This window comes from Antechinus flavipes, chromosome 5 (genome assembly GCF_016432865.1).
Source record: "Antechinus flavipes isolate AdamAnt ecotype Samford, QLD, Australia chromosome 5, AdamAnt_v2, whole genome shotgun sequence".
Classification (NCBI taxonomy): domain Eukaryota; kingdom Metazoa; phylum Chordata; class Mammalia; order Dasyuromorphia; family Dasyuridae; genus Antechinus; species Antechinus flavipes.
The window spans coordinates 36,858,119-36,885,351 of NC_067402.1; the positions used below are offsets into that span (position 1 = coordinate 36,858,119).

The window sequence follows — 27,233 nt, forward strand, 5'->3', positions numbered from 1 at the left end:
CAGGGTCCTCCAGGACCAAATGGTGTTAAAGGGAGTCCTGGCAGCCTGGGGAGAAGAGGAAATAAGGTAGGTTGCATTTCTTGATATACTTAGGAACTTCAGAATTCTTTATCTGGTTACTTAGACTAAAAAGACAGCTAAAAATAACTGTGGAAGGGCCCTTGTCAGCGGCAGAGTATTTGTCACAATCAGTACACAGAAGAAATTTGTCAGCTGTGACCCATCAGCTCAAAGAGCTTACCTACTCTCTAAACTGGATTGACCCTAGGACAGCTGGTCGCTTTCTGGGTGTGAAAACCCGCCATGAAATAAAAAATTTCCACTGAGAATAATCCCCAAAGATTCAGACTTAGCTGTGTGTTACTTGTGTTTGAGTGCCTTCAGGAAGGAGATTGTCTATTCTGAGATAAGCCCAAGAGACTATTTCCTTTGTAAGTTTTCTGAATCTACCCCCAGGGAAAAGACAAACCTTGTAGGCAGAACCCAGGTAGAGCTGGCTTTCCAGGCCCTCTTTGACTGAGATGAAGTTAGGACTAGATCTTTGTGGACCAGCCTTTGTCCACACATTCAGGCCTTGTTTGGAAGCAGGCTATTGAAGCCGGTTATTAGCTTAACTGCATTACATGTTAAACAACTGGACTGGCCCAAGGCTCATTAGATCACTTGGCTTGGAATCAGGAAGATTCATCATCTTGTGTCCAAATCTGGTCTCAGACGCTAGCTGGATGATGCTGGGCAAGTCCCTGAGCCTTGTTTGCCTCAGCCAAGAAGATCCCAAGAGGAGTCGGACATGACTGAAAGTGACCCACAACAAAACTCCACTAAATAGCTCTTGACAGATGATGGGTCACTTAACACCTTTGAAGTCCCAGTTTTCTTACCTTAGGAAGAAATGGATTGGGTGATCTCCTAAGGCCCGTTCCAGCTCTCACTTCTGTAGTTCTCTGCTATTTCACACCCAGAGCTCACTCATCATTGACCTTGTCTACGTAGGATTTATGCGGCCATTGCAGGGTTTTCTACTAAGGGACACATGGCGTGTTTCATTGTTCAGAAAGGGTTAAGCTTGGTGCATAAACCCGAGTTAATTATCCCCATGTAGCCGGCTGACGTATCTCATAAAGTTTTGTTATTGCACTTGGGAGATTGTGTAGTAATCAGCCGCCCAGAGCTACTGCCTCTGATGTCACCTTCCCTTGAGAAGCTGGAAATGAACTGAGCCTCTAACAACTACATTATTAACTCTGCCTTGTTGCAGGAGCCATTTGCTTTGTAGCTAAAGTCTAAGCTGAACACCATTTGTCTCTTTTCTTTCTTAAAAAGAAAAAGTAAAATGTGGGGATCCTTTTTTGCATTAGATTGAACCCAATTCCAAGAGTTCATCCTCGGGCACGTCAGCTGCTAGTTCAAAAGGCAATTTTCTCTAAGCAGTATCAAATTTGTCTGGAGGCTCAGTTGATAACGAAAGGAAAATTTGGTCAGCAAAAACATTCTTTTCTGTTCAGATGATACCCTCTCTTCCAATGTAACATCATCATATCATTCAACGGTGTTATCTCTATTGACATTACTTCTAATTTCCACCAAAAAGTCTCCACTAATCTCCGGCCTGGAGCCTCCTGGAGGTGTTGAGGTGACCCTGGATTTTCAATGGCAAAATGTGATTCTAAGGGAGAATCCGTCAACGGGGAAAGCTTTCTGATACAATCTAGGTGAGAGGATAGAGCGTTGTCTAAGGACCAATCTCACTAAGTTTAGAGATGCTCTTCACTGAAAGGTTGGCCATCAGGTGATGATATTGGGAGACAAAGGGCAGATAGAGACACAATAACTCATGAAACCATATGCTAAGACATGGAAAAGTGAAGAGCTACATCAGGGAATGAAAATTAACACTAGAAAGCCATATTTCCTTGAAGTTTTAGGCTTTGGATATGCCATAAAGTCAAGGTGATGGATTTGTGTTTTTTATTGTTATGTTTAACAGGGAGAGCCAGGATCTCCAGGAGAAAAAGGAGCAGTTGGACCATCTGGGTATCGTGGAATGCCGGTTAGAGTTCTCTTACTGCTTTGGATCTTACTTTGGGGCACCTTTTGATTATTAACCAATGTGAAAATAGACTTAATCAGGGATCTCAGCATTGTTAGAAAAGAGGGAAGCCTACAAAAATCCAAACTTTTTAGGTATCTAGAAATTGAGTGGGGTTTGAGCCTGAATTATTGTGATTTTCTGAGGTAGTCGTCTTCCCAGAGCCAACTATACTACAACAATGATCAGGGCTGAGATTGGGAAAAATTCTGAAAAAGGAAAAAAATTGCCTCCCTCCACTCCCTTTGTCTCTTTTTTTCCCCCTAGGCATCTAGGATCCTAATGTAATCAATAACAATATCAAACCTATAACAACAATTAATCACCAGGCATTTATTAAAGCAGGATTTGCTAAGGACTAGAGATTGAAAGGTAAAAATATCAAACCTTAAATCCATCAGAATTAGCAACTTCCTTCAGTGACATAACACAAAGGATTAACCGTTGTATCCTCCTTAATCCCGGGGCCTTCTCACTGATAATATGTCAAATATGTCTCACTGAAAATATGTCAAATACAGACCCTGTATGTATCTGGTTTGTATGTCATGATTTTCATGATGTCTGCCCATTGGACCTTGAAGATCTTTGAGAGCACAGACTGTTTTCCCCCTTTTTGGAGTTCCCCAGTGCTTAGCACAATACCTGGCCCATAGTAGGTGCTTTAAAAAATGCTTCTTGACTGACTGACTGGGACTACCAAGGAGAGACAATGGGAAGGAAGATTTTTTTTTAATTGAGATTATCTTTTCCAGTATCCCTTGGATGCTGGTTTTGCTTAAATTATCTGCCATTTTGCCTTTGCCTAAGGTTGTCTTCAATTACAGTGTGGGATGCTTTGAGTAATGCTTCTATCCTCTGCTTTCAGGGAGAGGATGGAAGTGCAGGGTATGGCAGAAATGGAAGAAAAGGAGAAAAGGTAAACCAGTGGTTGTTTGCTGCTGGAAGCATTCAACTTCTTTCTTGATCCTTTTGGGGTTACTTAAAGCAAGTAAGAGAGAGCTTAAGGAAAAAGTGGGATCTGGACAGTTACAGGGCTTTGCACATTGATAATGGAGTGGAGAATAATGTGGGGAGGGGAGGGGAAAGAATTTAATGATTTAAGGGGAAGGATGGCAAGCATCGTTTGAAATTTAATGCTAAAATCCCTTTTCTTTGGTGTGGTTTGTTGCCATGGCATATTTTATTCCAAATTAAAAACAGAGCTCATTTTTAGGAGTTATTCAGTGTTCTGAGCTTAACCTTGGATGCCTTCGGCATCTGGCTTTATCTTATTTTGTTTGCTTTGGCTGTTAGTGAGAGGTTCATGGACTTCTCTTAAGGAAATCATGTTAAGTAACAACTTCTGGGGTAGCGGTTGGACACAAGTGTGTTCATTTTGTTTCTTCACAACTTTGCACTCAAAGGATGCCCTTATTGAGTAAAAGTTCTACTGGGCTTTTATGTATAATGGTGGAGAGAAGATTGACCATGGAGTTGGGGGATCTGAATTCAAATCCTGCCTCTGACATTTAACCTGGGTTTTGTCATCTAGAAAATGAAGGAATAGAAGGTCTCTGCAGTCTCTTCCAGCTTGCTCTTGGGCTGTATGATTTGATGTGATGTGATATTATATGTATCGTGATATTTGTGACAGATATTGACATAGGCTACTGACGTTCATGATATGGCGTGTGATGTGATCAATGATGTTTGAGAAGACTAAGCAAAATGAGGAACTGGGGGCTGAACATGCTTAAAATGAGGGAACATCCCCAGATCTCTCCAGACAGAAAATTGACAAATATTTGAGAATCTGGTCAAAAAATGACCTCCTCTTGCCACCATATGGCCGTTACAGAGTGAGAACCTGCACCCCAAGGGGGAGGTCTTTCAGTGACATTCTTGATCCCATTTTCTGATCCTTACAATAGGAGGATGAATTAATAGCTATGGTGAGTTCACTTTTATCTTGAAAAATTTTAGTTCAGAAGAATAAAAAATAAACAAAATTTTGCCACATTCATATTGAGGACATGTAGGAATGTAAACATTACAGGCAAATGGCTACAAAGGGGTAAATGTCACCTTAGTTATCGACTCCCTTTCATATTTTGGTAATGCCAGTTTTTTTATTTAGAAATTGCTGCTTAGGGGCAGTTAAGTGGTGCAGGGAATAAAGCACTGGTTCTGGAGTAAAAAGGACCCTAGTTCAAATCCAGCCTCAGACACTTCCTAGCTTTGTGACTCTGGGCAAGCCACTTAACCCCAATTGCCTCCAAAAAAAATAAGAATAAAAAATTGCTGTTTGTTTATGAAACAAGTTTGTTGTTTCTGAGTGTCTTGTTTATAGTGCTTCCATGACTTGGTCCCAGAGACCAAAATCAAAATAAATGCTGCCACAAAATGATTAATTAAGTCAAGATAAGCCTATCTGTGTTGTAGGTGAGTATATTAATCTTCTGTACTGCTGATTATAGGGACAAGAAGGATTCCCAGGAGATAGTGGACCAAAGGTACGTGCAATTTATAATCACTTGAGCTCAGCTGAGAGAATATGTAGTGAGCAGCAAGCCTTCATTTAGAATGTGTGTCAGGAAAGTTAAAAAAAAAAAAAAAAAGAAGAAAAAGATGAGTTTTCACTTATTTTTGCTGCTAGTACAGCCCTTCCAGGTAAGAATTGATTGCTCAAGAAAAGTTATATCATTAATTAGAAAGATTATTCTACAAACACATTCCCATAAAGAAAGAGAAATTTTATTACTCTTATGCCCAGATATAGAGATTCTGGTTTATTCCACATGCCTCTTTTCTTGGTTTAAAAATAAGTCTATTATTTTGAGGAATCCTGAAGAATTTGAAATTCTTCAAAAGCCCTTATGCCCCTGATGTATGGACTCTTTAGTGTTTGGTAGCAGCTGGTTCCTTTCAAAGAATAGCTTTATATTCTTTAAAATTAAGCCTTTAGTCTTTATAGAAACAGACTTTTGTAACTTGAAACATGTAAAATATTCTTGGAATACTGCAATCAGTCAAAATAAATGCTTTATGTTTTCCAATGAAGTAAAATGATCATGAAGATCAGCCTTATGAGTACAGAGTATCTCCACTCCCAGATATTTCTGCATTTATAGGGGGCTCTCAAAGGATGGGTTTTCCAGGCACTGTGGTAAGAGGTAAAGTGAAGCTAGGATTCAGGATCCTACTCATTTCCCCTTAAATCAAGGTTCATTTCATTGGTTTTTAAACCTTCTCTTTGGATATAATGATCATTTTAATAGTTTGTTCCTTATGCTTCTTATTTTAGGGGGAAGTTGGTGATCCTGGAAGGCCAGGAGAAGTTGGACCAAAGGGATATAAAGGAAGAACGGTAAATTCTTTTTTCTGATTGTTTCCATCTTGTTTCCATCTCAACTTCTTTGGAAGATGGTTGCTAGTAGATTTTACAGATACCTCCAACTGTCTTTTTTTTTTCTCAAGAATTTATAGAATTTATATGTGAGTCAATGAAAAAGCTTCCAGGAAGCAAATCTCTCTCTTCTATATGTTCAGCTGCCTAGTATGAGGGGAAAAGGAATGAATTAAACAGGGCTAAAGAATACACCGTGTTAAATTATTAATAACATTAAATAATATTGAATAAATATTAATATTAAATATCCAAAATTAATTTGTTCTTGCTATCAGGGTATAATTTAAGGTCCTGGAATTGGATAGGGATGGGACCTGAACCTGTGACTTTGATGCTATAGGGTTAGGTATGATGCTTCCTCTACCAACTCAGACTGGCATCTCCTCTGCAATTTGTTATCTTGAGAATTACATTACAGCATATAGGTGGGATTAAGTGATTTGTCCAGGGTCACACATTCACTCTAGGTCCAGGGCTGAATTTGAATTTAGGTTTTCTCACTGGAAGATATGACATGCAATAGATGCTTGCTGCCTGAAGGAGTTTTAGCACATTTATGATGAATTAATCTTTGCCTTTCTGAATTACTAAGGACAGCTCTTCACCCCTTAGCTTGAATTCACTGCTGAGGCTCTGCCAAAATTATCTTCCATATCAGCAACTCCATAAGGACATTTCTGTTAAAAAGCTGAAGGGGAAATGGTTTTGTGGCCATTGCCACGGAAAGCTCTTCTGAATTATGTCTCAAAGAAATCCTCATTTGTGCCTTGACAGAACCCTTGTCTGTTCAAATGGAAAGTAGGTCTTCTTCGTGTCATTGCATGGGTAGCTTTGGTTCTCCTAGACCCTCATTGGTGGAGACCTCTTGCATGCTGGTGAATTTCTGGCTTCAGGTGGTATATAAATGACCACTGTGGACTGACCACAATTAATGGAGGTGGTTAAAAAAGACATTCCAGTGTTAACTTTTGTTCAGAACATTTTTTGTCTTTTCTTTTCATGGCAATGAAGCTTTGTGGAAATAATTAGTCAAACTGGGTCAATTGACCCTCTGAGTATTACCACTGAGCAAGTAGATGCAACTCTTGGCCAAATTCTTCAGGATTTTCTACATGATTGAGATCAGGTTTTGGGGGAGTTTTTTATTCTGTATTGGAGACATGTGCGTGAGTCACTTTCAATAAGCACTGCCTACCAGCAATAATTCTTTTCTCTTTTAAACAACTTTTTGGACAGCTCTCCATTGATAAAGTGTTCACATAAAAACAGGAAAAGCTCTAAAATGCAAGAATCAATTAAGAAAGATGTTCAAATCTGTGTAGATGTCATTCACAGTGATCCACCATGGGATTACTTCCCTGGACTTCTTAATGAACGAGTTTTGCCTTGAAAAATGAAATATGTGATAAAAACCAGATGCCTTTGCTAAATGTCTCATTAGTTGATTTAGGATCATAGTTAGCTTATTTCTTTTACCCAAAATAAGTTGGAGAAAGTGAGCAAGTGGGAGAACAATAGAAGTTTTAAGTTCTAGGGTTTTAGTTTTCATTTTGGAAGCATTTATCTTTCCTTGTCATCTTCTCGTTCCTCCTGCCAGGCTCTACTCCTACTTTCTGGGGAAGTAATTTACACATTGTGCTTCAGGCGCTGGGAATACAAGGTCTCCAGTGGGAAGACTGTTAGTTCCCAGTAGAAAATTCTGGGGAAGCCACTTCGTGTCTGAGAAATCCTTTTATTCTCTTGTGGCTACCAAACTCTTATATCATTCTCTTCCACTACTAACTTTCTTTGTTTCTTTTTGAGAGAGGGAGGAAGACAGGGAATGAGGAAAAGAGGCAAAAAAAAAGAGGTATAATTCTGATATGTAATTCTGACATAATACATGTAATTAAATGTAACACTGTAATATGGCTGCTTCCTTTCCTTCAGTGCTCCATAAGTGTGAAAGGATACTCATATAGAACAGTAGTCCCAATAATGTCCCATGCTTTTCTAAAAAAAAAATTAAAGATTTAAAGATCATAGCTGTATTTGACCATAGGAATATGAGTTTTGAGCTCATGAAACTCTTGGAGCTATGTAGGGAGATATAAAGCCTATAGCTTCTCTCCTCCATTTATTTGATATTTTATTTTTCCCAATTGCATGTAAAACAAATTTTAACATTTGTTTTTAAAACTTTGAGTTCCAGATTTTGTTCCTTCCTCCCTCTTTGCTTCCACTGAGAAGACAAATGTGAAATTATACAAAACATTACATAAAAATCACATTGCAAAAGAAAACATAAATCTGCCCCCTCTTCTAAAAAAAGCCCTTAAGAAAAATATTTTTAAAAGTACTCTTCAGTCTGTATTCAGACACAATTAGTTATTTCTCTGAGTATGAATAATATTTTTCATCATAAGTCCTACAGAGTAGTCTTGAATCACTGTATTGATGAAAATAGCAAAGTTATTCACAGCTGATCATCCCACAACATTACTATTACTTAGTACACAGTACATTTCACTTTGTTCATGGAGGACTTTTCAGGTTTTTCCAGAGAGCATCCTGCTCACCATTTTCCATAGAACACTATCATTTCACCATAATCACATACCACAATTTATTAAGCCATTCCTCAATTTATAGAGATCCCCTCAATTGCCAATTCTTTGCCCTGAGAAAAGAGGTGCTATAAATTTGTCCATATAAGCCCTTTTCCCTTTTTAAAAAATCTCTTTTGGGATACATGCCTAATAGTGATATTGTTAGGTCAAAGGGTATGGATAATTTTATAGTCCTTTGGGCATAATTCCAAATTGTTCTACAGAATGACTGAATCAGTTCACAATTCTACCCACAATCTATTAATGTGTCATTTTCTCTACATCTCCTTCAACATTGCCATTTTCTCCCTCTGTTCCATTAGCCAATCTAACAGGTTTGAAATAGTACCTCAGAATTGTTTTAATTTTCATTTCTCCAATCAATAGTGAATTAGAGCATATAAGCCTATAAGAGGAATCCAATATTTTTCTTCATCCTTCATAAAGAAACTTTTCAAATCATTTTCACCTCAATCAAATGATTAGAATTTTATTGGCTAGCAAACATCTCAAACTTTTATTTTAAATCCTATTATTATTATTAGAACCCTTCAGGACCTCTGGGGGAACCAGGATCTCCTGGATCCCATGGACCTTCAGGACAGAAGGTAAGGCAACATTGACAGGTAACTTACATTACCTAATTGTTTTTATCAGTGAAAAGCTAATAGTACAAACTCCTCATTGTTCCCTTTGCAAATTAACCTGTTCTTGTTCTTCTGGTCTCTTGTTTCTTGCTGGCTGGCGGTGATGGCGCTCCCAAATTCCCCCATACTGGTGTGATACAATAATGTGAGCTTTTGCTTTTCCCTGTGCTGTCTTACTCCCTTTGGAAGCTGATGGTGATCAATTTGGGGAAGGGGATCAAAACTAAGTGATTGAAAACTTTATTTTTATCTTATATTTATTTTTCATAAATATCTCTTCTATTCTCATCAGTCTTCCACCAGAATTGTAGATGCTCAACTAATACCTGTTCAATTACTGGGTGAATAACAAATGAGATTTGACTATTTGAGGAATTTATTATGTTTTTCCCCTCCAGGAATTTGGGTGATAATCCATTGTATTTTGTCTATGGCTGTTTTCATTCATGTGACCCAGTCAAACTAATTTCAGCCATCTAAGGCTTGAGCAAAGCAAGTCAGAACGACTTTCCTTTCTTTTCTCTTCCCCTAAGCCCGACATGTATGCTCATCTCTGTCAATCACTTTGAATTACCTTTCCAGATGCTTAAGTTTTGAATCTGATTTTTTAGTTAAACTAATCACTGCCATCATTATCTCATCATCATCATCATCATCATCATGTCAGCTGATGGTGAGGGAAAAAGGCCCAGTTGTAGATGCAGCTGCTGCTCATTTGCTCAGAAACAGGTGCAGAATTATGGGCTCATTCTTCTCCAACCCCTGAGTCAGGACTTGTGACCTGGCGACTTGCCTGAAGCTCCCCTTAGGACGCATTGGTGATTCTGTCTCTCTTCTTGTCCCAGACCTGGATTAGCCAATGAACGCACTAGGCAAGGAACACGGTGGACCTATTCAGAATCCATCTTTTGACCCTTCTGCACGCCAAAGAGTGATACATACATTCCAAGTAGTACATTGGCCATGACAACCCACGGGGGCAGCTGATATTAGAGTTGATGTGTTGTTTAAGGAAAAAATGGCTTAGTTTTTCAAGTTTTTAGATTTTACTTTACTTAAAAGATCACAAAATCATAGATTTAGAGATGAGATGGACCTCCGGGACCATCCAGAACAATCCCTTCATTTTACAAATGAGTAAACTGAGGCCCAGGAATATTAAGCCAAATAGGAAGCAAGATTTGAAACCAGTTCCTCTGGCTCTAAAACTGAAGTCATAAGCTATGAGGAAATCCAACCAAAGTCTTAGATTTGAAGTAAAGCTTTGTATCTTTTTCCAGGATTAGGGACATGCACAGATTTGGGGTCTCGAGAATTGTATGGGACGTTGTGCTTGTATAGACATTCCCCCTCTGCTTTCCTTAAAAAGTTTCTTTTCAAAGAACTTCAGGGACAGGGAATCCACCAGCCTTTTTTTGGATGGGTCTAAGTGTTAAGGATTTTTTTTCTCAGAACTGAAATTATGCTTTTCTCTAATTTATTCTGTTTGCTCCTCATTCTGGGGCCAGGGCGCCCTCTTTAAATGGAAGGCCCTCTTCACATTTGCTGTTTGAGATGAAATTTGGCCAGCATTTACCAGAAGGAAAGGTCCGATTCTGTTCACAAGTTGTTACACGCTTGATTAAGGGCAGCCTAGAGGCAGCAGATTTTATTCTTAGCCCTTTGCAGAACTAATGAATCCATGATTCTGGACCCTTGGACTCCCTCTGACATGAAGAACTGGTCATCCATCTTGATGACTGTGAAAGTTCTTGCTACATATTCTTTTTTGTAAAATCTACATAAATTGACTTGATTTTCCCAACAACCTCACCATATTAGTCTAATATTTTTATTACTTCTTTCCCCTAAAACCTTGCTTTTTTCTGCTGCCTGTCAGAAAACAGAATAAGCACATATAACAATCGACTGAAATTGTCCTCAATCAGTGTCTAGTGTAGTCTGATTCAGGTCTACACAAAGCCCTAGATACTGGTTAACAGGCAAACTGTCATTGTTCTCATTAAGAGATCTCCAGACCTCTCCCCACAGGCTCTACTTTCCTAGGTCTTTCAACAAGTCTTCAGATGGCATCAGTGAATCAAAGAATAATGAAAGTTCTTCATTTCTAGTCCCAACATTGAGCTCTGGATATTGCCCAAAGATCAAGCTAGGATGGCAGTATTTTTAATGCAAAGCAGTGTGGTACAGTATTATCTTCCCTATCCTATTTGAAAGGGCCTTAGATTTGAAAAGAAGTTTACTATCTACAAAACTAAAGAATGGAGCCCTTAGGTCAGATGAACCACCTAGAATTTTATAATTCTGTGATTTAAAAAAAAAATAAAAGATTTGAACTTTCTTGTTGTTAACATTGCATTTTATTTACTAAAATATTTATTTCCCCAGGGCCCAAAAGGAGCAAAGGGTTGGACTTCATTTTCGGTATGTACTTCCAGAATCCAGTGAAGTCCTTTGAGAATCACAAATTTCCACACTTTGTGGTCTTTTGGTTAATTCTTTCTCTTCTGTTTTTGAAATGCAGACCTGTGATGTCATTGAGTTTGTACGGGACCATAGCCGTGAGTACCTTGTTTTAAATGATCTACCAGATTGCTAGTATTTATAGAAAGGATCTAGCAGATTCTGCATCTACCTCACCAGCTAGTTTAATTCAAGTTGAAAAGGTGTTGTTAGGTGAGGCTGGAGCTGGGGAGCAACTGTTGCCAGACAGGCAATTTGTCAACTGTGATGACTTTGGGGTACCAAGTATCATGGTGCCTTCTATCCCAAGAACCAAAAGGCAAAAGCTCAGAATCGTTCCAGCAACTCTCAAAACTACAATTAAGTCAATCATTGGCAAACAATATTCACAATTAAAAAATAAAAGCTTACCATGATTGATGATGACAGGCTAAAAGGTGAATGAACTAAAAATGCAGTTGAATGGATACCCTGGTTCTTTGCAAAGTGATCTGTTTATATTTAGTTAGAAATTGGTTTACAAAAAATTTCAGCCCTCTTCCAGTTATCATATTTAGGCCAGCTTCTCCCAAGGTCCAAAAACAATAACAGCATTTTAACTGGAAGATTAAAGAAAAAATGTCATTTTGAATATAGTACTCTTTTCCCCCCTTCCCCTTCAAAATATGTGCCTATGTAATGTCAAGGGGCTTTGAGAGAAATGGATCCTCAAGAGTTGAATGTTTAAAAGCTTTATCTGACAGTACAGAATATCTTTCTGAATAAACAACCCAATCTAAAGAAAAAGATGGACTTTCTCTTAAGTTCTCTTAGGGAAAGAAAAATAAACAAAGTAAAGTTCATTGCCACAGACTGAACTGGTCTCTAGACACAAACCTTTAAAGCTCTGAATGCAAAATGGATCTTGAATTCTCATTCCCACAGTATGATGTAGCATATTTGTCTCTGTGAAGAGTGTGGTGGCTCTAATAAAGGGATATCTCTTTTCTAAACTATGGGAAGTCTGTCAATAAAAAGTTATTTTAAAAAAAGGTGCAAAAAAATAAATTGTTTACTAAATTAAAAAAGAAAAGAAAAGACATTAAACTATGGGAAGACCAGTGAAAATCTAGGAATTGAAAAAGGAATTGAAGGGTGCAATCTTTATATATTCAGATAGGAAGGGAAATTATATCCAGAGGTGGAAGACATTTTTACTCTTCAATTCAATCGTATAAGCCTTTTCTGAGTACCCTCGCTATGCCAGAGGCTAGGTATAAAGAATAAAAGGACAAGAATTAAATGAAACTATTCCTGCCTTCAAGAAGCTTGCATTCTTCTGAGAGAAAGCAATCTGCACATAAATATATAACGTATACACATATTTTTATTATATTTACATAAAATTAGATGATCCTGAGTAAATACAAAATAATTTCAAAATGGTAGGAGGAAGGGAGAGCAATGTTAACAATTGAGAAAGGATCTTTTAGGAAGTTAACACTTGAGAGGGCTGATTTAATTGAATTAACAGGCAGCTAGATGGTACAATAGAAATAATAATGGTCTTGCCTCTCGGGTCTCTTGAGGATAAAATAAGGTTTCCAAAAGGCTTTACAAACATTATCTTAAGCTGCAGTATACTTGCTTTCTACCGATTGAGTATTGCTATTATTATTATTAGTTGCAAATAGGTGGGGCATCTGGTAGAATTCAAGACCATTTTGTTCTCCAGATTAGCGCCCATTCTGATACATTTCTTTCACCCTCTCCACATGAAGGCCTTTTGCAGGTCCAGATTAGCTTGTCTCTTACTTAACTCTCCCATACAAACCCTTGACTTTCTTTGTTGTTTTCCTTGGAATACTACAGTTAGCAGAATACCAGGTTCAATCTAATTTTCCAAACCTGGGTGCCAAAAAATGATCCATCTGCCAAAATTGTAGGATTGGCCTGAAAAAATTCACAGGATCAAATCTCAGCTGCTATAACTTTGTTATATAGTTTAATCTTCTATTCTTCTCCAAAATAATAATGTGACACTTTTTGTTTTTCTTCTCCAGCTTGCTGGAAGGGTGAGTACTCTATTACTATTCATTGCAATTAGCAGAAGAAATTTAAATGTTGTCATATATCTGGGAGATGCTTTAGGATGGTTGGCTGACATCATGTTCGTTTCCAAGAGCAATGATGTGTAACCCTACCTGAGCCAGCACTGCTACAGAGATGAGATACACTTACCCAGAACACACAGCACTGTGGTTGTGGAACTTGGGTTTCTGGGATGGTTCTCTGAAGACTTCTGGGAGTACAGTGTTGGAAAAGAAGCAAGCCAGGTCTGAAGCTCGGAATTCAGTCTTCTAGCTTACCATTTTCAAAGTCAAATGCTTTGCCAAGCTTCTATATTTGTAGTTCTTTGGTCTTCCCTGTGGCCCTGTCATATTAAAGGGGCACTGGGTGGGGGGAGAGGTCATCTCACCAGATCTGGTTCATTCAGACAATTCTTGCTACCAAAATCTTTCTCGACTCCATGTCAACTGTACTGTTACACACAGCAGTAGTCGTAGCCATAACTGTCAGGGCCTGTGCAGAAGTGGTGGAGAATTACAAATCCAAAGCCCAGCTGTGTGCCCTACTCTGTGATACCAAGAGAAACTCTGAACTCCTTACTCGGCCTGCGCCCTTTTTTGACACTCTCTTCCAGAAGCCTCCACAAAAGCAATTCCATAGCATCAGTAGTGGTGCATTCTGGGAAGCACCTCTCATCTCAGTTCTAATGCTGAACAAGCTTCTGGACCCAAAACAATCTTATTCTCATTGAGAATAAGATTGTTTTGGGTCCAGAGAAAGAGATCACTTATAGCCTCATTTCCAAGCCCCCCAGTTTCCTCAACTATAAAATGAATTGGAGAAGGAAATAGCAAGCCACTCCAATATCTCTGCCAAGAAAATACCAAATGGGGTCATGAAGCATGGGACACAACTGAAATGACTGAACAACAACCCACAAATGATGGCGTCGTAGGTTTTCTCACCATTGTAGTTTTTACATCAGTAAGGGACTTTAGAAGCAAACCAGTCAGAGCTCTTCATCTTTTTGATGAAAAGAATGGAGCTCAGAGAAGAGAAATAACTTTCCTAAGATCATTTATCTTCCTAGTAAATGTCCCCTTTAATTATCGGGCTAACGCACAGGCACTGGGAGCAAATTATTAGCCCAGACAGAAGTAGGTATGGTCAAGCCTCCTCCCTGGCCTGGTCTTTATACCTTGAATTATAGACTTCATTAAGTCAATCATTTTTTATTAAACACCTAGTCCGTGTCCAGCCACTGTGCTAGAAGCTGGGGATTTACCTAAGGAATGAAACAACCCTCAGGTGCGGTGAGCTTGCATTATGTGGCCACTAGGAGGCGCCAAAATGCTCAGAGCATTGGACTACAATCCCAAGGATCTGAACTCTGATTTGGGCTCGGATTCTGCCTGTGGGAATCTGGGCAAGTCACTTAGCCGAGGTCTGCCTAAGCTTCGTCATCTGCAAAACAGTGATAACCAAAACACCCTTCTCCCAGGGCGGTTGTGAGGAGCAAATGAAATCATAAGTGTAAAGCGCTTTGCAAGCTTTAAAATGATATAAACGCTAGCCTGATGATGATGATAATATAACAGGAAAGATAAGTTCCTGTAAAATGTGTATGGCAGAAATATAAATTTAACAAATACAACTATATATATATACAAATATATATCATATATAATTACATGTAATATATAAATTATATATATTTATAAACAAATATAAAAACAAAATATTAACAAATACAAATATATATTCATGTTAAATAAAGGTAGTTAGGTAGTTAGGGAAGAAAAGTCCTACCTGTTGGGGGAGAGAAATCCAGGAAATCAGAGAGTTTTCTCCTAGCAGCGGCACTTTAGCTGCTTCCAAATGCAGAGAGAAACTCTAAGAAGAAGTACGTTCTAAGATGGGGGATGGCCAGGACAAAGACACAGAGAAAAAAGATGAAGATTCGTATATGTGACACTGGGACAAAGCCAGTTTGTGGAGTGCTGGACCAGAAATAAGCTTTGTCAGGTCAGAAAGATGAGATGCCAAGACCAAGTTGCAAAAGACTTTAAAAGCTAAACAGGGACAGTTATATTTTATCCTGAAAGCTATAGGGAGAGACCCACTGGAGCTGCTCAAATAGATGAATTACAGTGAGATGTCGGCTTCAGAAAAATGACTTTGGAAGCAATGTTTAGTGTGGAGTGGAGTGATGAGACACTTGGAAAGGAAAATTAATTAGGAGGATGTTGCAATAATCCTATTGGTGGGTGATGAAGGTCAAGAGAGGAAAATGGAAAATATAAGAGATGTTGTTCATGTAGAAACATCAAGATTTGGCAACTGATTGAATATGTGTGGGTGAAGGATGAATGAAGAACCCATAGTCATGTTTAGATTGTGAAGACAATAGAAGCATGGTGGTACCTTCACAGTTACAGGAAGAAAGGAAAAGGAGAAATTTTAAGGGGAAAGATAGAATTCAGTGTTGGATAAATTAAATTTAAGATGTCTAGTTTGAAATGTCCATTGGAAGTAGGAAACGGTTATTGGATTGGGGACTTGGGGAAGAGACACAGATATAGATCTTTGAATCATTTACATTAAAGTGATAGTTAAACTCATAGGATCAACTAGTTTACCAAGAAAAATGTAAAGGAAGAAGGTCCAGGACTAAACTTTGAAAGTGCCCTCAGGAGGTGTAATGTGGATGATGAGCCAGAAACACTAATTGAGAAGAAGAGGTTGGATAGGAAAAAAGAGAAGTAGGAGAGAGGAGTGTCACAGAAACCCAGAAAATAGAGGGAAAGGTGATCAACAGTGAAGAAGTCAAGAAGGATGAGGATTGGGGCAACTAATTGGTTCAGTGGATAGAGCACCAGCCCTGAAGCAGGAGGACCTGGTCTCAGACACCTAATACTTCCTATTAAGTGATCCTGGGTAAGTCACAATCCCAATTGCCTCAGTAAAAACTAAAAAAAAAAAAAAAAAAAAAAAAAAAAAGGGGATGAGAATTAAGAAAAGACCACCAGATAACTCTCCAATGATTTCTTTGTTAATCTAAGTTTCAGCTAAGTGATGAGGTCTGAAGTCAGATTGTAAAGGACTAAGGAGTAAGTAGAAAGAGGAAGTTGATCGAGGAATGGTAGCACCTGTTTCTAGAAATTTAATTGAGAAATCAGGAGAGAAAGAGAAGATGGTAACTTGAGTGGATAGGAGGATCTAGTAAAGATTTTTTAAGAATGGGAGATTTTTTTGTATGTTTGAAGCCGGGAATCAATTGATAGAGAAAAGTTAAAGATTATAAAGATCGCCTTCTTGAGAGCACAATTGATGATGTGATCTACTGGATAAGATAGGGTTGAGTACACATGTTGAAGAGGCAGCTAGATGACTTGGTGGATAGAGAGCTGGGCCTGGAGTGAGAACTGAGTTCATATCTGTCTTCAGACAATTCTGAGCTGTGTAATCTTGGGCAAGTCCTGTAATCTCAATTTGGCTGTGAGGAGGGAAATGGCAAACCACTCCAATATCCTTGCCAAGAAAACCCCACGGACATCATCAGCATAATATGGTCCGTGAGATGGTGAAGAGTTGGACATGAATGAAAAACCCAAAGCTGAGTCTTGTCAAAGAAGGATCACTTCAGGGTCAGAGACAGGGAGAAAGAAATAGGGAGGAAGAGATGCTCTGAGGGAGTTTCGAGAAGAGTGGGAGAAAAAGTTCATACTGAATAGTTCCACATGTTCTCAAAAAAGAAGCAAGATAAGGGGAAGCAGCTGAAAGATAAGCGGAAGCAGAAGATTGGGGGGACTTGAGGGAAGAGAAAGTTTTGAATAGAACTTGTGGGAAATAATATGGAGAATCAATTATGGAGGAATAAAAGGACTGCCTCAATACACTGAAAGTTCATCTGAGTTTGGAAAACATCAAGTTACATCCACTCTACACCATCTCAGAATTTCATGCAGAGGTTTATGAATTAGCAGCGGATGACGGGAGGCCCCTGGGCTGAGGTTTGCCATAGGAAGGGTGGTGATGGAATAAGGGAACAAGATGTTCAATGTGAGCAGAGGACAATGTAGAGTTGAAAGTGCTGTTGGGTTGAGGTGGAAGAGGATGAAGTCTGAACCTGAGAAACCTGAGAAAATAGCAGGGAATGGAGGGAATGGGGAGTTGATAAGGGCAAAAAAAAAAAAAAAAAAAAAAAAAACTTAGGTATAGGACAGGTGAAGTCAGAGAGAGATGGAAGGACAGGAAGTGGTGGTCGGAGGAATGTCAGAGGTCCTAATTGGTGAAGTGCTACATTTGTGGTAGTAGCAGGAGCTAGTGGGTGATCACCCTATCTTTGGCTGCAGGTGTAGGTTGTGGGATTTAAAGATGCTGGATAAATGGGAACTTGAAGGAGCATCAACACGAATTTCAAAGTCCCCTGGTATAGAGAAGGAACTGGAAAGGAGAGGAAGATGCTAGGCCGGGTGCTGAACTCTGAGAAAGGAGTCTTAGAATTGGGAGTCCCTTTGGAAACTACAGGGATCACAAATTTGATTGAATAGAAAATTGTATTTGAATTGAATTCAAAAGAGGAGAAAAACCTGAGTGAAGCAGATAAAGGGAGAAGCTGAAGGTGACACTAGAAAGCAAGGAGTACTCTGACTCCTTCCAGGATTGGCATGATGGAAGAACAAGAGATGATACAGCTAGAGAGGCAGGAGCATGAAGGGGTAGCTGGGTCTCTGTGAAGACTAATGGATGAACCCAGAATCTTATTTTCTCAGATTCTCCCTCCAGGCATAAAAGATCACAACATGTTCCTGCCTTTTGTCCCACATGACTGGTCCATGGCCCCCGTTATTCTTCACAGAGGGGACCCATCCAAAGTGTTGGCTGTTTTCCTCTAGCTCTCTAGCTTTGCTGAGTATCCATGCAGGCCATCAGCTTTCCATTGGTTACCCCTTGCTGTTCTTTCATTATTTTGCCCAAAAAGTTAAATGATCTGAAACTGCATTTATTTAATTAATTGAGGTTTCAGAGCTGGTGGTTATGCAATATCGTGTCATTGTATCACATCATTGAAAGCAAAATAAGAAGATTCCATCAATTTTTAAAATTACTTAAAAGTGTTATGGATTTTTAAAAGAATTGTTTAAATTATATGTCAATGTACCAATGATCCATGATTTGGCCAGCCAGTACACATGCCCTTCTAGGACGCGTATCACAGCCCCTCCCCGCCCCTTCCAGCTGCTTTCATGAGTTTGGGGATTAAAACAGGGTTCAGCTACTGCGGACAACTGGTGATCTGGTGATGACCTCTTCTCTCTTAGTGTGGCAGATCCTCAAGTAAAGGACATCCAGAATAGTTTACATTTGATGCCCCTCTGACTTAATAGGCTATACCAGAGGTTATTCTCCATTATCAGGATATTCTCTAAGAAGGCAGTGTTGTGGGACAGCTGGGTGGTACAGTGGATGGAGCACCAGCCCTGAAGGCAGGAAGACCTGAGTTCAAATCTGGCCTCAGACACGTAACACTTCCTAGCTGTGTCACCCTGGCCAAGTCATTTAACCCCAATTGCCTCAGCAAAAAAAAAAAAAAGAAGAAGAAGAAGAAGACAACGACTATGGCGGTCACCCTTCAATCATCATCAGAGGAGGCCTTTGTGAGGGCTTAATTTTGTATGTCCTTTCCCTTCCATTTTAGAATAGCAAAGTTGGGCTGACACTAATTAATATCAACACAAAGTTAGTTGACACTAACCATTCTTTGTGACCTCAGTTTCCTCTTCTGCCAAAAAAAAAAAAAAAGAATTGGATGAGAGGATCTCTAAGACTCTTTCTGAATCCCTCAATTGCTTCCTCCCTTCTATTCCCAGACTCTAATAATAATCTATATTATAATCCTTAAAGGTTTCCAATTATATACATTACCTCATTGTGTCTCTTATGTGGAAATACTGTAGTAATCATCACTCCCATTTTACAGATGAAGAAACTGAAATTCAGGCAATGAAATAACTTGCTCATAGTCTTAGAGCAAGCAAAATTCAAGTGTCAAAGATGAAATTTAAACCAGTCATTTCCTCATTCCATATCTAGAGATTTATCTAATACACTCAACCCCAGGGCATTAAAACTGTGATTAGGAGATCCAGGTCCAGCTGTGTGATTTTTTTTTAAGTCATTTTTCCTCTCTAAGTTTTATTATTATTTTTTTAATCTGTGATGCATTATATATCTCCCAGGGTCCCAGTAACAAAATTTTACATGCCTTACAGCAAAAAAGAACAGTATGAGAAAAAGGAAAGATCACTGGGTTTTTGAGTCATGGGGCATGAGTTCAAATCGGAACTGTTTTTTACTTCCTGTATTCCTTTGGGAAAGACATTTCCCTCCCCCCCACCTTCATTTCCATTGAGTCTGCAAGGAAAGGTTGAATAAATAACCTCTAGGATCTGTTCTGACTCTCAATTCTAAGAATCACGTTCTGGGTTCTAACAACGAAGTAAATGGATCACAGAAGTTACGGACACGTTTCCTCTTCTCTTTTAGGAAAGGCCGAATGTCCGGTTCATCCCACCGAGTTGGTGTTTGCTTTGGATCTGTCCCGAGATGTGTCGGAGGAGGAGTTCGATCGAATGAAGGAGATGACCATTGCTATCGTGAATGACCTCAGAATTAGGGAAGGCAACTGCCCTGTGGGGGCCCGGGTGGCTGTGGTCTCCTACAACTCCAAGACCCGGCATCTCCTCCGGCTGTCTGACTCCCGTGACAAGAAGCAGCTGCTCCAGGAGATTAAAGCTCTCCGTTTTGAGCCCTCCTCTGGGGAGAGGGAGATCGGCAAGACCATGAGGTTCGTGGCCCGGAACGTCTTCAAGAGAACCCTTCCAGGGGCCAACACGAGGAGGATCACCACCATTTTCAGCGCTGACAGATCCGTGGACCCGTCCTCCATCGTCACCGCCACCATGGAATTCAATGCTCTCGATGTCATTCCCGTCGTGATTGCTTTTAACAATATGCCTGCCGTCAAGCGCGCTTTCACGGTGAGGGGGATCTTCATTTCTCTCTTTTTTTCTGAGGCAATTGGGGTTAAGTGACTTGCCCAGGGTCACACAGCCAGGAAGTGTTAAGTGTCTGAATCCAGATTCGAACTCAGGTCCTCCTGACTTCAGGGCTGGTGCCCTTCCCACTGTGCCATCAAGCTGCCCTGGACCTTCCTTTCTCTAGCACTATCTTGGATGCAGTGAGAAACCTCTGCCTCCAAAACCAGTGTTCTGTTCTTGATGAGCATCATGAGTCCCTAAGGAAGCACAGGTCTGCCCACAGATTTCCTTAGAAACAAGAGATGCTGTGTAGAACACTGTCAGAAAGTCTTTTCCTTGAGAAATAACATGGCAGAGGGTTAGAGACTTGCTCTCTGAGTCAGGAAGGCAAGGACTTAAATTCTACCTAGACAAGTCATAAGGCACTCGCACTAAAAAGATCCTTTCTTTAGCTCCTAGGCAGCTTAGGCACATCATTCCCTGGTTGTCGAGACCTTGGGTTCTCCCACTTGTGAAATGAGTAAGTCACAGTCGCAGGATTTAGTACTGGAAGAGACCTTTAAGACCATCTAATCTAAATCTTTAATTTCACAGATGAACTTGAAGGCAATTTCCTGAGGGCAGGAGCTGTCTCATTTCTGTATTTGTATCCTATAGCATGAGGTTGTGGGTGTTTATTAAGTGTGTTTTTTTTATATTCTTTCATGCTTCAAAGAGATACACAGAGGCTCCATTGCCTGTCTCTCCTATATTGCAGTTTTCTTTAAACTTAATAATAATTATTTTCATTATAACACTGATTATTTATAATATTTTAGTATTGTCTGACCAGCCCACATTTTAAATATGCTTCGCAATTTAGCAAGTTTTTTTCTTCCAACTATATGTTAGTCAATAAACATTAATTAAGCTCTTACTATGTGCCAGCCTCTGTGCCAAGTATTAGGGATATAAAGGAGGGCAAAAGGCAGCCCCTTTCCTCACAAGATTTACAATCTAAAAGGGATTGGTAAGTGGAGGATGTGTTGTCAATAGTATAAATAGTATCATCATCCTTTACATATAAGGAAATAGAGGCTTATGTTAAGTGAATTATTACCTGAAATTATACAGCCAATATATGCCAGAGCTTAGAGAAATCATGGGGTGCTGGCTAGCAGGACCTGAGAGGTCATCTAGTCAAAACAGCTCATTTGAGGGTGACTTGAACATGGTCACACAGATATAAAATGGTTTTAGCAAAGCCCAGGTGGTAACACAACTAGTGAGTGTTAGAATGGAGAAAGATGCCAGTCCAGGTCTTTAGAATCATGTCTGTTGCTCCCTTTTTCTCTTGTTCTTTGTTGTTATTATTTGGGTTTTTTTTTTAATTCAGGGAAAAGCAATTTGAGAAATGAACTAGAAAAAAAGGAAGGCTTTGAGTTTTGTTTTTTGTTTTTTTCAAAAATCCTCATGGGATATAAGCTTATGGTGAATCTAGACTAGTTCTAAGATCCCTTCCATGTCATTTAGTGAAAAGAGTTCTGGATTTTGAATGAGAGGCCCTAAATTCAAATTTTGACTTTGGTACTTTCCATTGGTGTGATCTTGCACAAATTTCTTTCCTCATCTGTAAAATGAGCAGGAGGTGGAAGAGAGAGGCTGACTACATTACATCTAACTAAGGTCCCTTCTAGGCCCTAAATCTATGACACTATATAAGGCTAAAATAGTTGAGAGATATTTTATTTAGCATAAGAAAGCAGGAAATCTCTATGTATCTTTCTAATATCCACAACAATTAGAAAGTCAAGGGTCCTTCCATCTCCATAATTCTCTCAAGATGGTGAAATAGAAATCAGTCATGACCTGAATAGTGTTGAAATAAATTTCGGTATTTAATGACTTGAAATTTTTCCATGATGTGTTGGACCTTGGATTGTGAGTGAAATCAAAAATATCTTTGAACATCAGTAGTCAATCTCTCTTGTATCTTAATGTACTGACTGAGGTGTCCACATCAGGCCAGGCTAAGCACATGAATTGGGAAAAAACCCATTGGGGCCAACTGTAAGTGATAAGCCAATGAACTGTCATAAAGTGTGAATCCTTTAAGGGAAGGTGCATTCTCGGCTACCTCTGTATTGCCAGTATGTCTCCACTTCGCTCCTAGTCTCAGCTTCTCTTGGCTATCTTTAGTCCCAAACCCAGAGAAAAGAAAGTTTCTTGAAGCCAATGCTTAATTTGCTCCTATAGCAAAGACATTTGGAATTGATATTAAACTACTGTATTTTTTTTTTCACCAAAAGTATGTATCTCTCACGTGTTGATCTCAAAGTGCTTTTTTTTTTTTTTAGCATAACAAGTAATTACATTAAGAGGAATTTTATTTCTGAATTAGCCTTGAATGAACCCTCTAGAACCTTTCAGAACCTGATTTCTGAATGAGCCCTGATTAAAGTTGAGAAATCCAAATTAAACATCCCAGTCCATTCCACATCTTCATCGGGATAACTCCCATCTGCTACTCCGTAGGAAGGGGCACAGAGAGAGAGAAATTCTCAGAGAGATGCTCCTAAAATAGCTAAGTACTGTCTAGAAGGAAATCAAAGCAGAAGCACATCTAAAAAGTCTTTCTACTTATAACACAGAGTCGTTTGAAAGGAAATTGCTCTAGAGGAGAAGCTCCCACTAAAGTTGGATTTGATTTTTGAAAGCTTGTCATTTTCTTCAGTAAGTTCGGCAAACGTATTCAAACTTGAGAATGCCATTCCAGAGGCTGGGGTCACCCACAGTGAAGAGAAGAAATGGAATAGGCCTTTTGTAGAGAAATAACACACGTCCCTTGGTTTCCACATCTATGCAGTGGAGATGATAATAGCAACCACCTCACTGAGCAGACTAATGGAGGTAATGCTTTTCGTGACCCTAGGATGAGATAGAAATGTTAGCTATAAAGGGTAAGTGGGTAGGAGAGGTATACTGTATCATGGGAGATGGGGAACATGGAGGGAACAGGAGAAACTTCCTTGAGAAAATTTGGCCAAAAGTTGGGGTCTCCTCTGTCCTAGAGCTACCCACATGACTAATATTCAGGGTTCATCTCTCAGAGATGGGGTACAAGCCCCTTAACTATGTGACAAGGCATGTTCAGCTATATCTACAGGCATTTATTAAATTCTGAGAATTCAATACAGACAAAAGTAAAATCTCTGACTTCGAGGAGCTAATACTGTAATAGGGGAAACATATAAAAGAAAGCTTTAAAGTAGGGGGAAGCAAGGAAAAAGACTGAAGGGTCAGGAGCAGAAATGGGAGAAGTTAAGAAAGGCTGGCCTGGAGGTTGTGGGAGGAAGTCATCATCAGGAAAAAGTGTCAGGGACAGAGTGGGGGAAAAGGCTGCTGGGGAATGAGAACAGAGGGAGGAGAGTTGAGGGTGGGGGAGTGAAAGCATGAGTAAGTATATTGGACATGGTTTCAGGACTTGGCGACTCCTTTAGCTTGGCTGGAGTATAGAGAATCCGGAGGGGAATAGTGCAAAATTATATTTGTACTATGTACATATATATAATATACATTTGTAAAATGTATATTTGTACTATATTTTGTAAAAACGGGAGTGGGATGGGAGCAGGGTGCCAGATTATGAACTGCTTTAGGGATCAAGTTGTCAGGAAGTTGTGACCATATACAAGAAAGATTAAAATGGCAGAAGTATGTCAGGATTAGGGGGCTCGCTGGGAATTGAGACCAGTAAATCTGTTAGAAAGTTCTTGTAATAGATGGATGGATGATAATAAAGCCCTCTCCTGGGATGGGAGCAGTAAAAATAGAGAAGGGAAGATGAATGGAAGATATATTGTAAGGATAAAATAGGTGGGGAGATAGACGGAAGATATATTGTAGAGATATAATTGAAAGGGAGAGAGGTGAAAGAGATATAGTAGAGATATAACAGAAGGAGAGATGGATGGTAGAGATACTATAGAGATATAACAGAAGGGGAGACAGGTGGTAGAGATACTGTAAAGACGTAATGGAAGGAGAGATGGATGGTAGAGATTCTGTAGAGATATAACGGAAAGGGAGATAAGTGGAAGAGACATTGTAGAGATTAAATGGGCAAGACTTGTTGACTAAGAGATTAAGAGGGGAAGAGTCAAAGATTTCATCCACGCTTTTCCCATGGATGAATGGTGGTACCACTGACAATTCCTTTCAACAAACAGTAGGCACCTATTGTGTACTTTACTTCAGATTTTATAAAACAAACTCTATAAAACAGTATTCTTAACCTTTTTTGTGCCATGGATTTTTGGCAATCTGATGAAGTCAATGGATTTCTTCTCAAAATAGTCTCCTTAACTGCATAAGATAAAATTCAGAGGATTAGAAAGGAAACAAATTATTCTAAATTACTGATATGTTTTTTAAAAAACCAAGTTTATGGGTCCCAGCTGAGAATTTCTGCTCCAAGACTGAGTTCAGAGCACTTTTTGATCTGCATTGGGAGTTTCCATATTGGGAGTTCCATTCTCTGTGATAGGGAAATCACCATTCTGGTACCTGCCCCAAAAACTGCATTTGGTATGTACAGAGATACTCAATGGATTTTATAAAGGTATAAACATCTCCCCAGTCGATCTTGTCCTTAAAGAGCTTAGAGTCTATTGGTAATAGGAGGAAACCAGAAGGAGCAGTAAGTTGGAGAGGCAGTGTAAGAATGTCCATTTGCAGTTTACTGGGCTTGGGATTCTAGTGAGACATTTCATTTCTTCTCCATTTCTTCCTAAATCCATTCTCTTCTTTTACTGGACTTCTGAATTACTTAAAATCCTTTGATTTTCGCCCTAAATTAAAAGCATGTCACAAAGTAGATTAATGGGAAGCATTTGTTCTAGCTCACACTCCAAAAGGTCCGGCACATTGCACAATAAAAATGGCTGTTCCGAGACTCTGGTCAACCAAAGCTGAAATAGCCAGCATAAGGCTCCCTGTGAGGTCATTGCTGGCAACCAGAATGCTGCTCATCAGAGGTTTTCTATTAGTATAGAACAGTGTCACTTAGTTTACCCATCTGTAGAAAGTCATCGTGATACAGTGGGTGGTCCAAAAGTCTTAGCGCAGCTTTAAGCATTAATAGGATAAAACCTTCTACATGTAATATCCCACTTGAGCTTTATAATCCCATGGGACTAATGCTACAGGTGTTATGGGAGACCCATTTTAAAGATGAAGGAATTGAGGCTCAGAAAGGTTGAGTGACTTGATCTCTATCACACAGTAAGGGTTTGGGGTAAGATTCCATTCCAGGTCTCTTCTCCCTCTCAAGGGGAGCCTCCTTTCCATCCTGCCACATTACCCTTCCCACAAGGGTCAGCAACATCCTCTTCACAGCAGCCTGTGGGCAGCTTTTTAGAAATGGCCAACTCCATTACCAGCTGAGGGCTGTTTGTGCAAAGGGAAGCCTTTATTCATAGATTTGCTTGAGCTCTTGACATTTCTCTTCACACCTGTCTGGTGGCGGCTACTTATTTTTAGAAAATTTTGCTTGCTACGTGCTCAGAATTCTGATACAGGGTGGGCCTCTCTATTTTTGTAAACGTTCCCACTCAGAAATGTGTTTGTGCTTTACATACCTTGATATTTATTTTTATTTTGTTGCTCTTTGGCTAATCCAGGGTTTAACAAAAGCCAAGATGACGCAGGTTTTGCGTGAGCATGGTAGGAAGTTTCAGGACTTTCAAAGTTTGATTTGAGATTTTTTTATAGAGATTTTCTTGGCTTTTATTGTTATTTTGAGGCTGTCAATAGCAAAAATAATTCTCTACCATGCATATTTTTAACTTTCCTTGAATGTACCAACAATTGGATCCCCACAATACTTGGAGAAGGTGAGCTAGTCTTGGACCTTAGGCCTCCAGAACTGGGGCCTCGTGTTGGGCTCCTACAAAAGTTAAGTGAATAATCAAAATGGAAACTCAACTTTTTGCCCACCTCTTCTCACTCCCCTGGCCTGCTTCCATTCCCCTTCTTTCTGGCTTTGCACTGTTTGTTACCCCACCCAGGCCCAAAATGTCTCATCCCTACCTCTTCATTGCTCTGGCTTCCTTCAGAGCTCAGGTCAAATCTCACCTTCCATAGTTCTTGCTCTTTAGTTATTTCAGTATTTGACTCTTTGTGACCCCATTTGGAATTTTCTTGGCAAAGATATAGGAACAATTTTGGTTATTTTCTTCTCCAGTTTATTTTACAAATGAAGAAACGAGGCACACAGGGTGAAGTGATTTGTCCAGGGTCACACAGCAAGTAAGGATCTGAGACAAAAAAAGGAGTATTTTTGACTCCAGGCGCAGCACTCTATGCATTTCACCACCTATCTTTCCCAATCTCTCCTATGTGACTACCTTCATCTACTTCCATATATATCTTCTACTTATTTACATGTTGCCTCTGTCCTTGAGGGAAGAAGATGTTTTGTTTTGCCTTTTTTTTCCCCCCCAACCCCCAGGGCTTAATACAATGCCTGGAACACAATAAGTGCTTAATAATGGCTTGTTGATAAGGATTCCATTCTAAACATTAAATTATTTCATAGATGGCCTCCACAGTCTCAGAAGATCAGGGACCCAGGGGCAAGAGGGACCCCAGAAGCCATCCAGCACAGAACTCTTTATTTTACAGATGGGGAAATTGAGAACCAGGGAGAGTCAGTAATTTTCCCACAGCCACACAGAATGAGCAAAGAATATCAGTCGGCGTTCCTTCCCTAACCACAGGATGAGTATCCACTGATTGGGAACATGCATGGTAGCACACTCCCAAGAACTCATTCATAATTTTAAATAACTTTGCATTACATTAATCACAGCAGCATCCACATAGATTTGAAAATAGTAATTCCTGCAACACCCAATTTGTTCAGCCTTGCTCCCCCGGTGGAACGGCTGATACTCGGGTGGATCCATGACCCCATAGAGAAGC

At 39.5% G+C, this 27,233-nt stretch overlaps 1 protein-coding gene across 1 annotated transcript in view; it reads left to right on the forward strand.

The window, feature by feature from the left end:
• COL6A6 (collagen type VI alpha 6 chain) overlaps positions 1–27,233 on the forward strand; it is a 128,137-nt gene that overhangs the window by 83,878 nt on the left and 17,026 nt on the right. The window contains exons 24-33 of the mRNA XM_051962343.1: positions 4–66; positions 1,988–2,050; positions 2,958–3,008; positions 4,549–4,584; positions 5,376–5,438; positions 8,614–8,676; positions 11,104–11,139; positions 11,240–11,276; positions 13,221–13,232; positions 19,777–20,270. Of these exons, the coding sequence (XP_051818303.1) occupies positions 4–66; positions 1,988–2,050; positions 2,958–3,008; positions 4,549–4,584; positions 5,376–5,438; positions 8,614–8,676; positions 11,104–11,139; positions 11,240–11,276; positions 13,221–13,232; positions 19,777–20,270 (918 nt within the window). The remainder of the gene's footprint in view (positions 1–3; positions 67–1,987; positions 2,051–2,957; positions 3,009–4,548; positions 4,585–5,375; positions 5,439–8,613; positions 8,677–11,103; positions 11,140–11,239; positions 11,277–13,220; positions 13,233–19,776; positions 20,271–27,233) is intronic.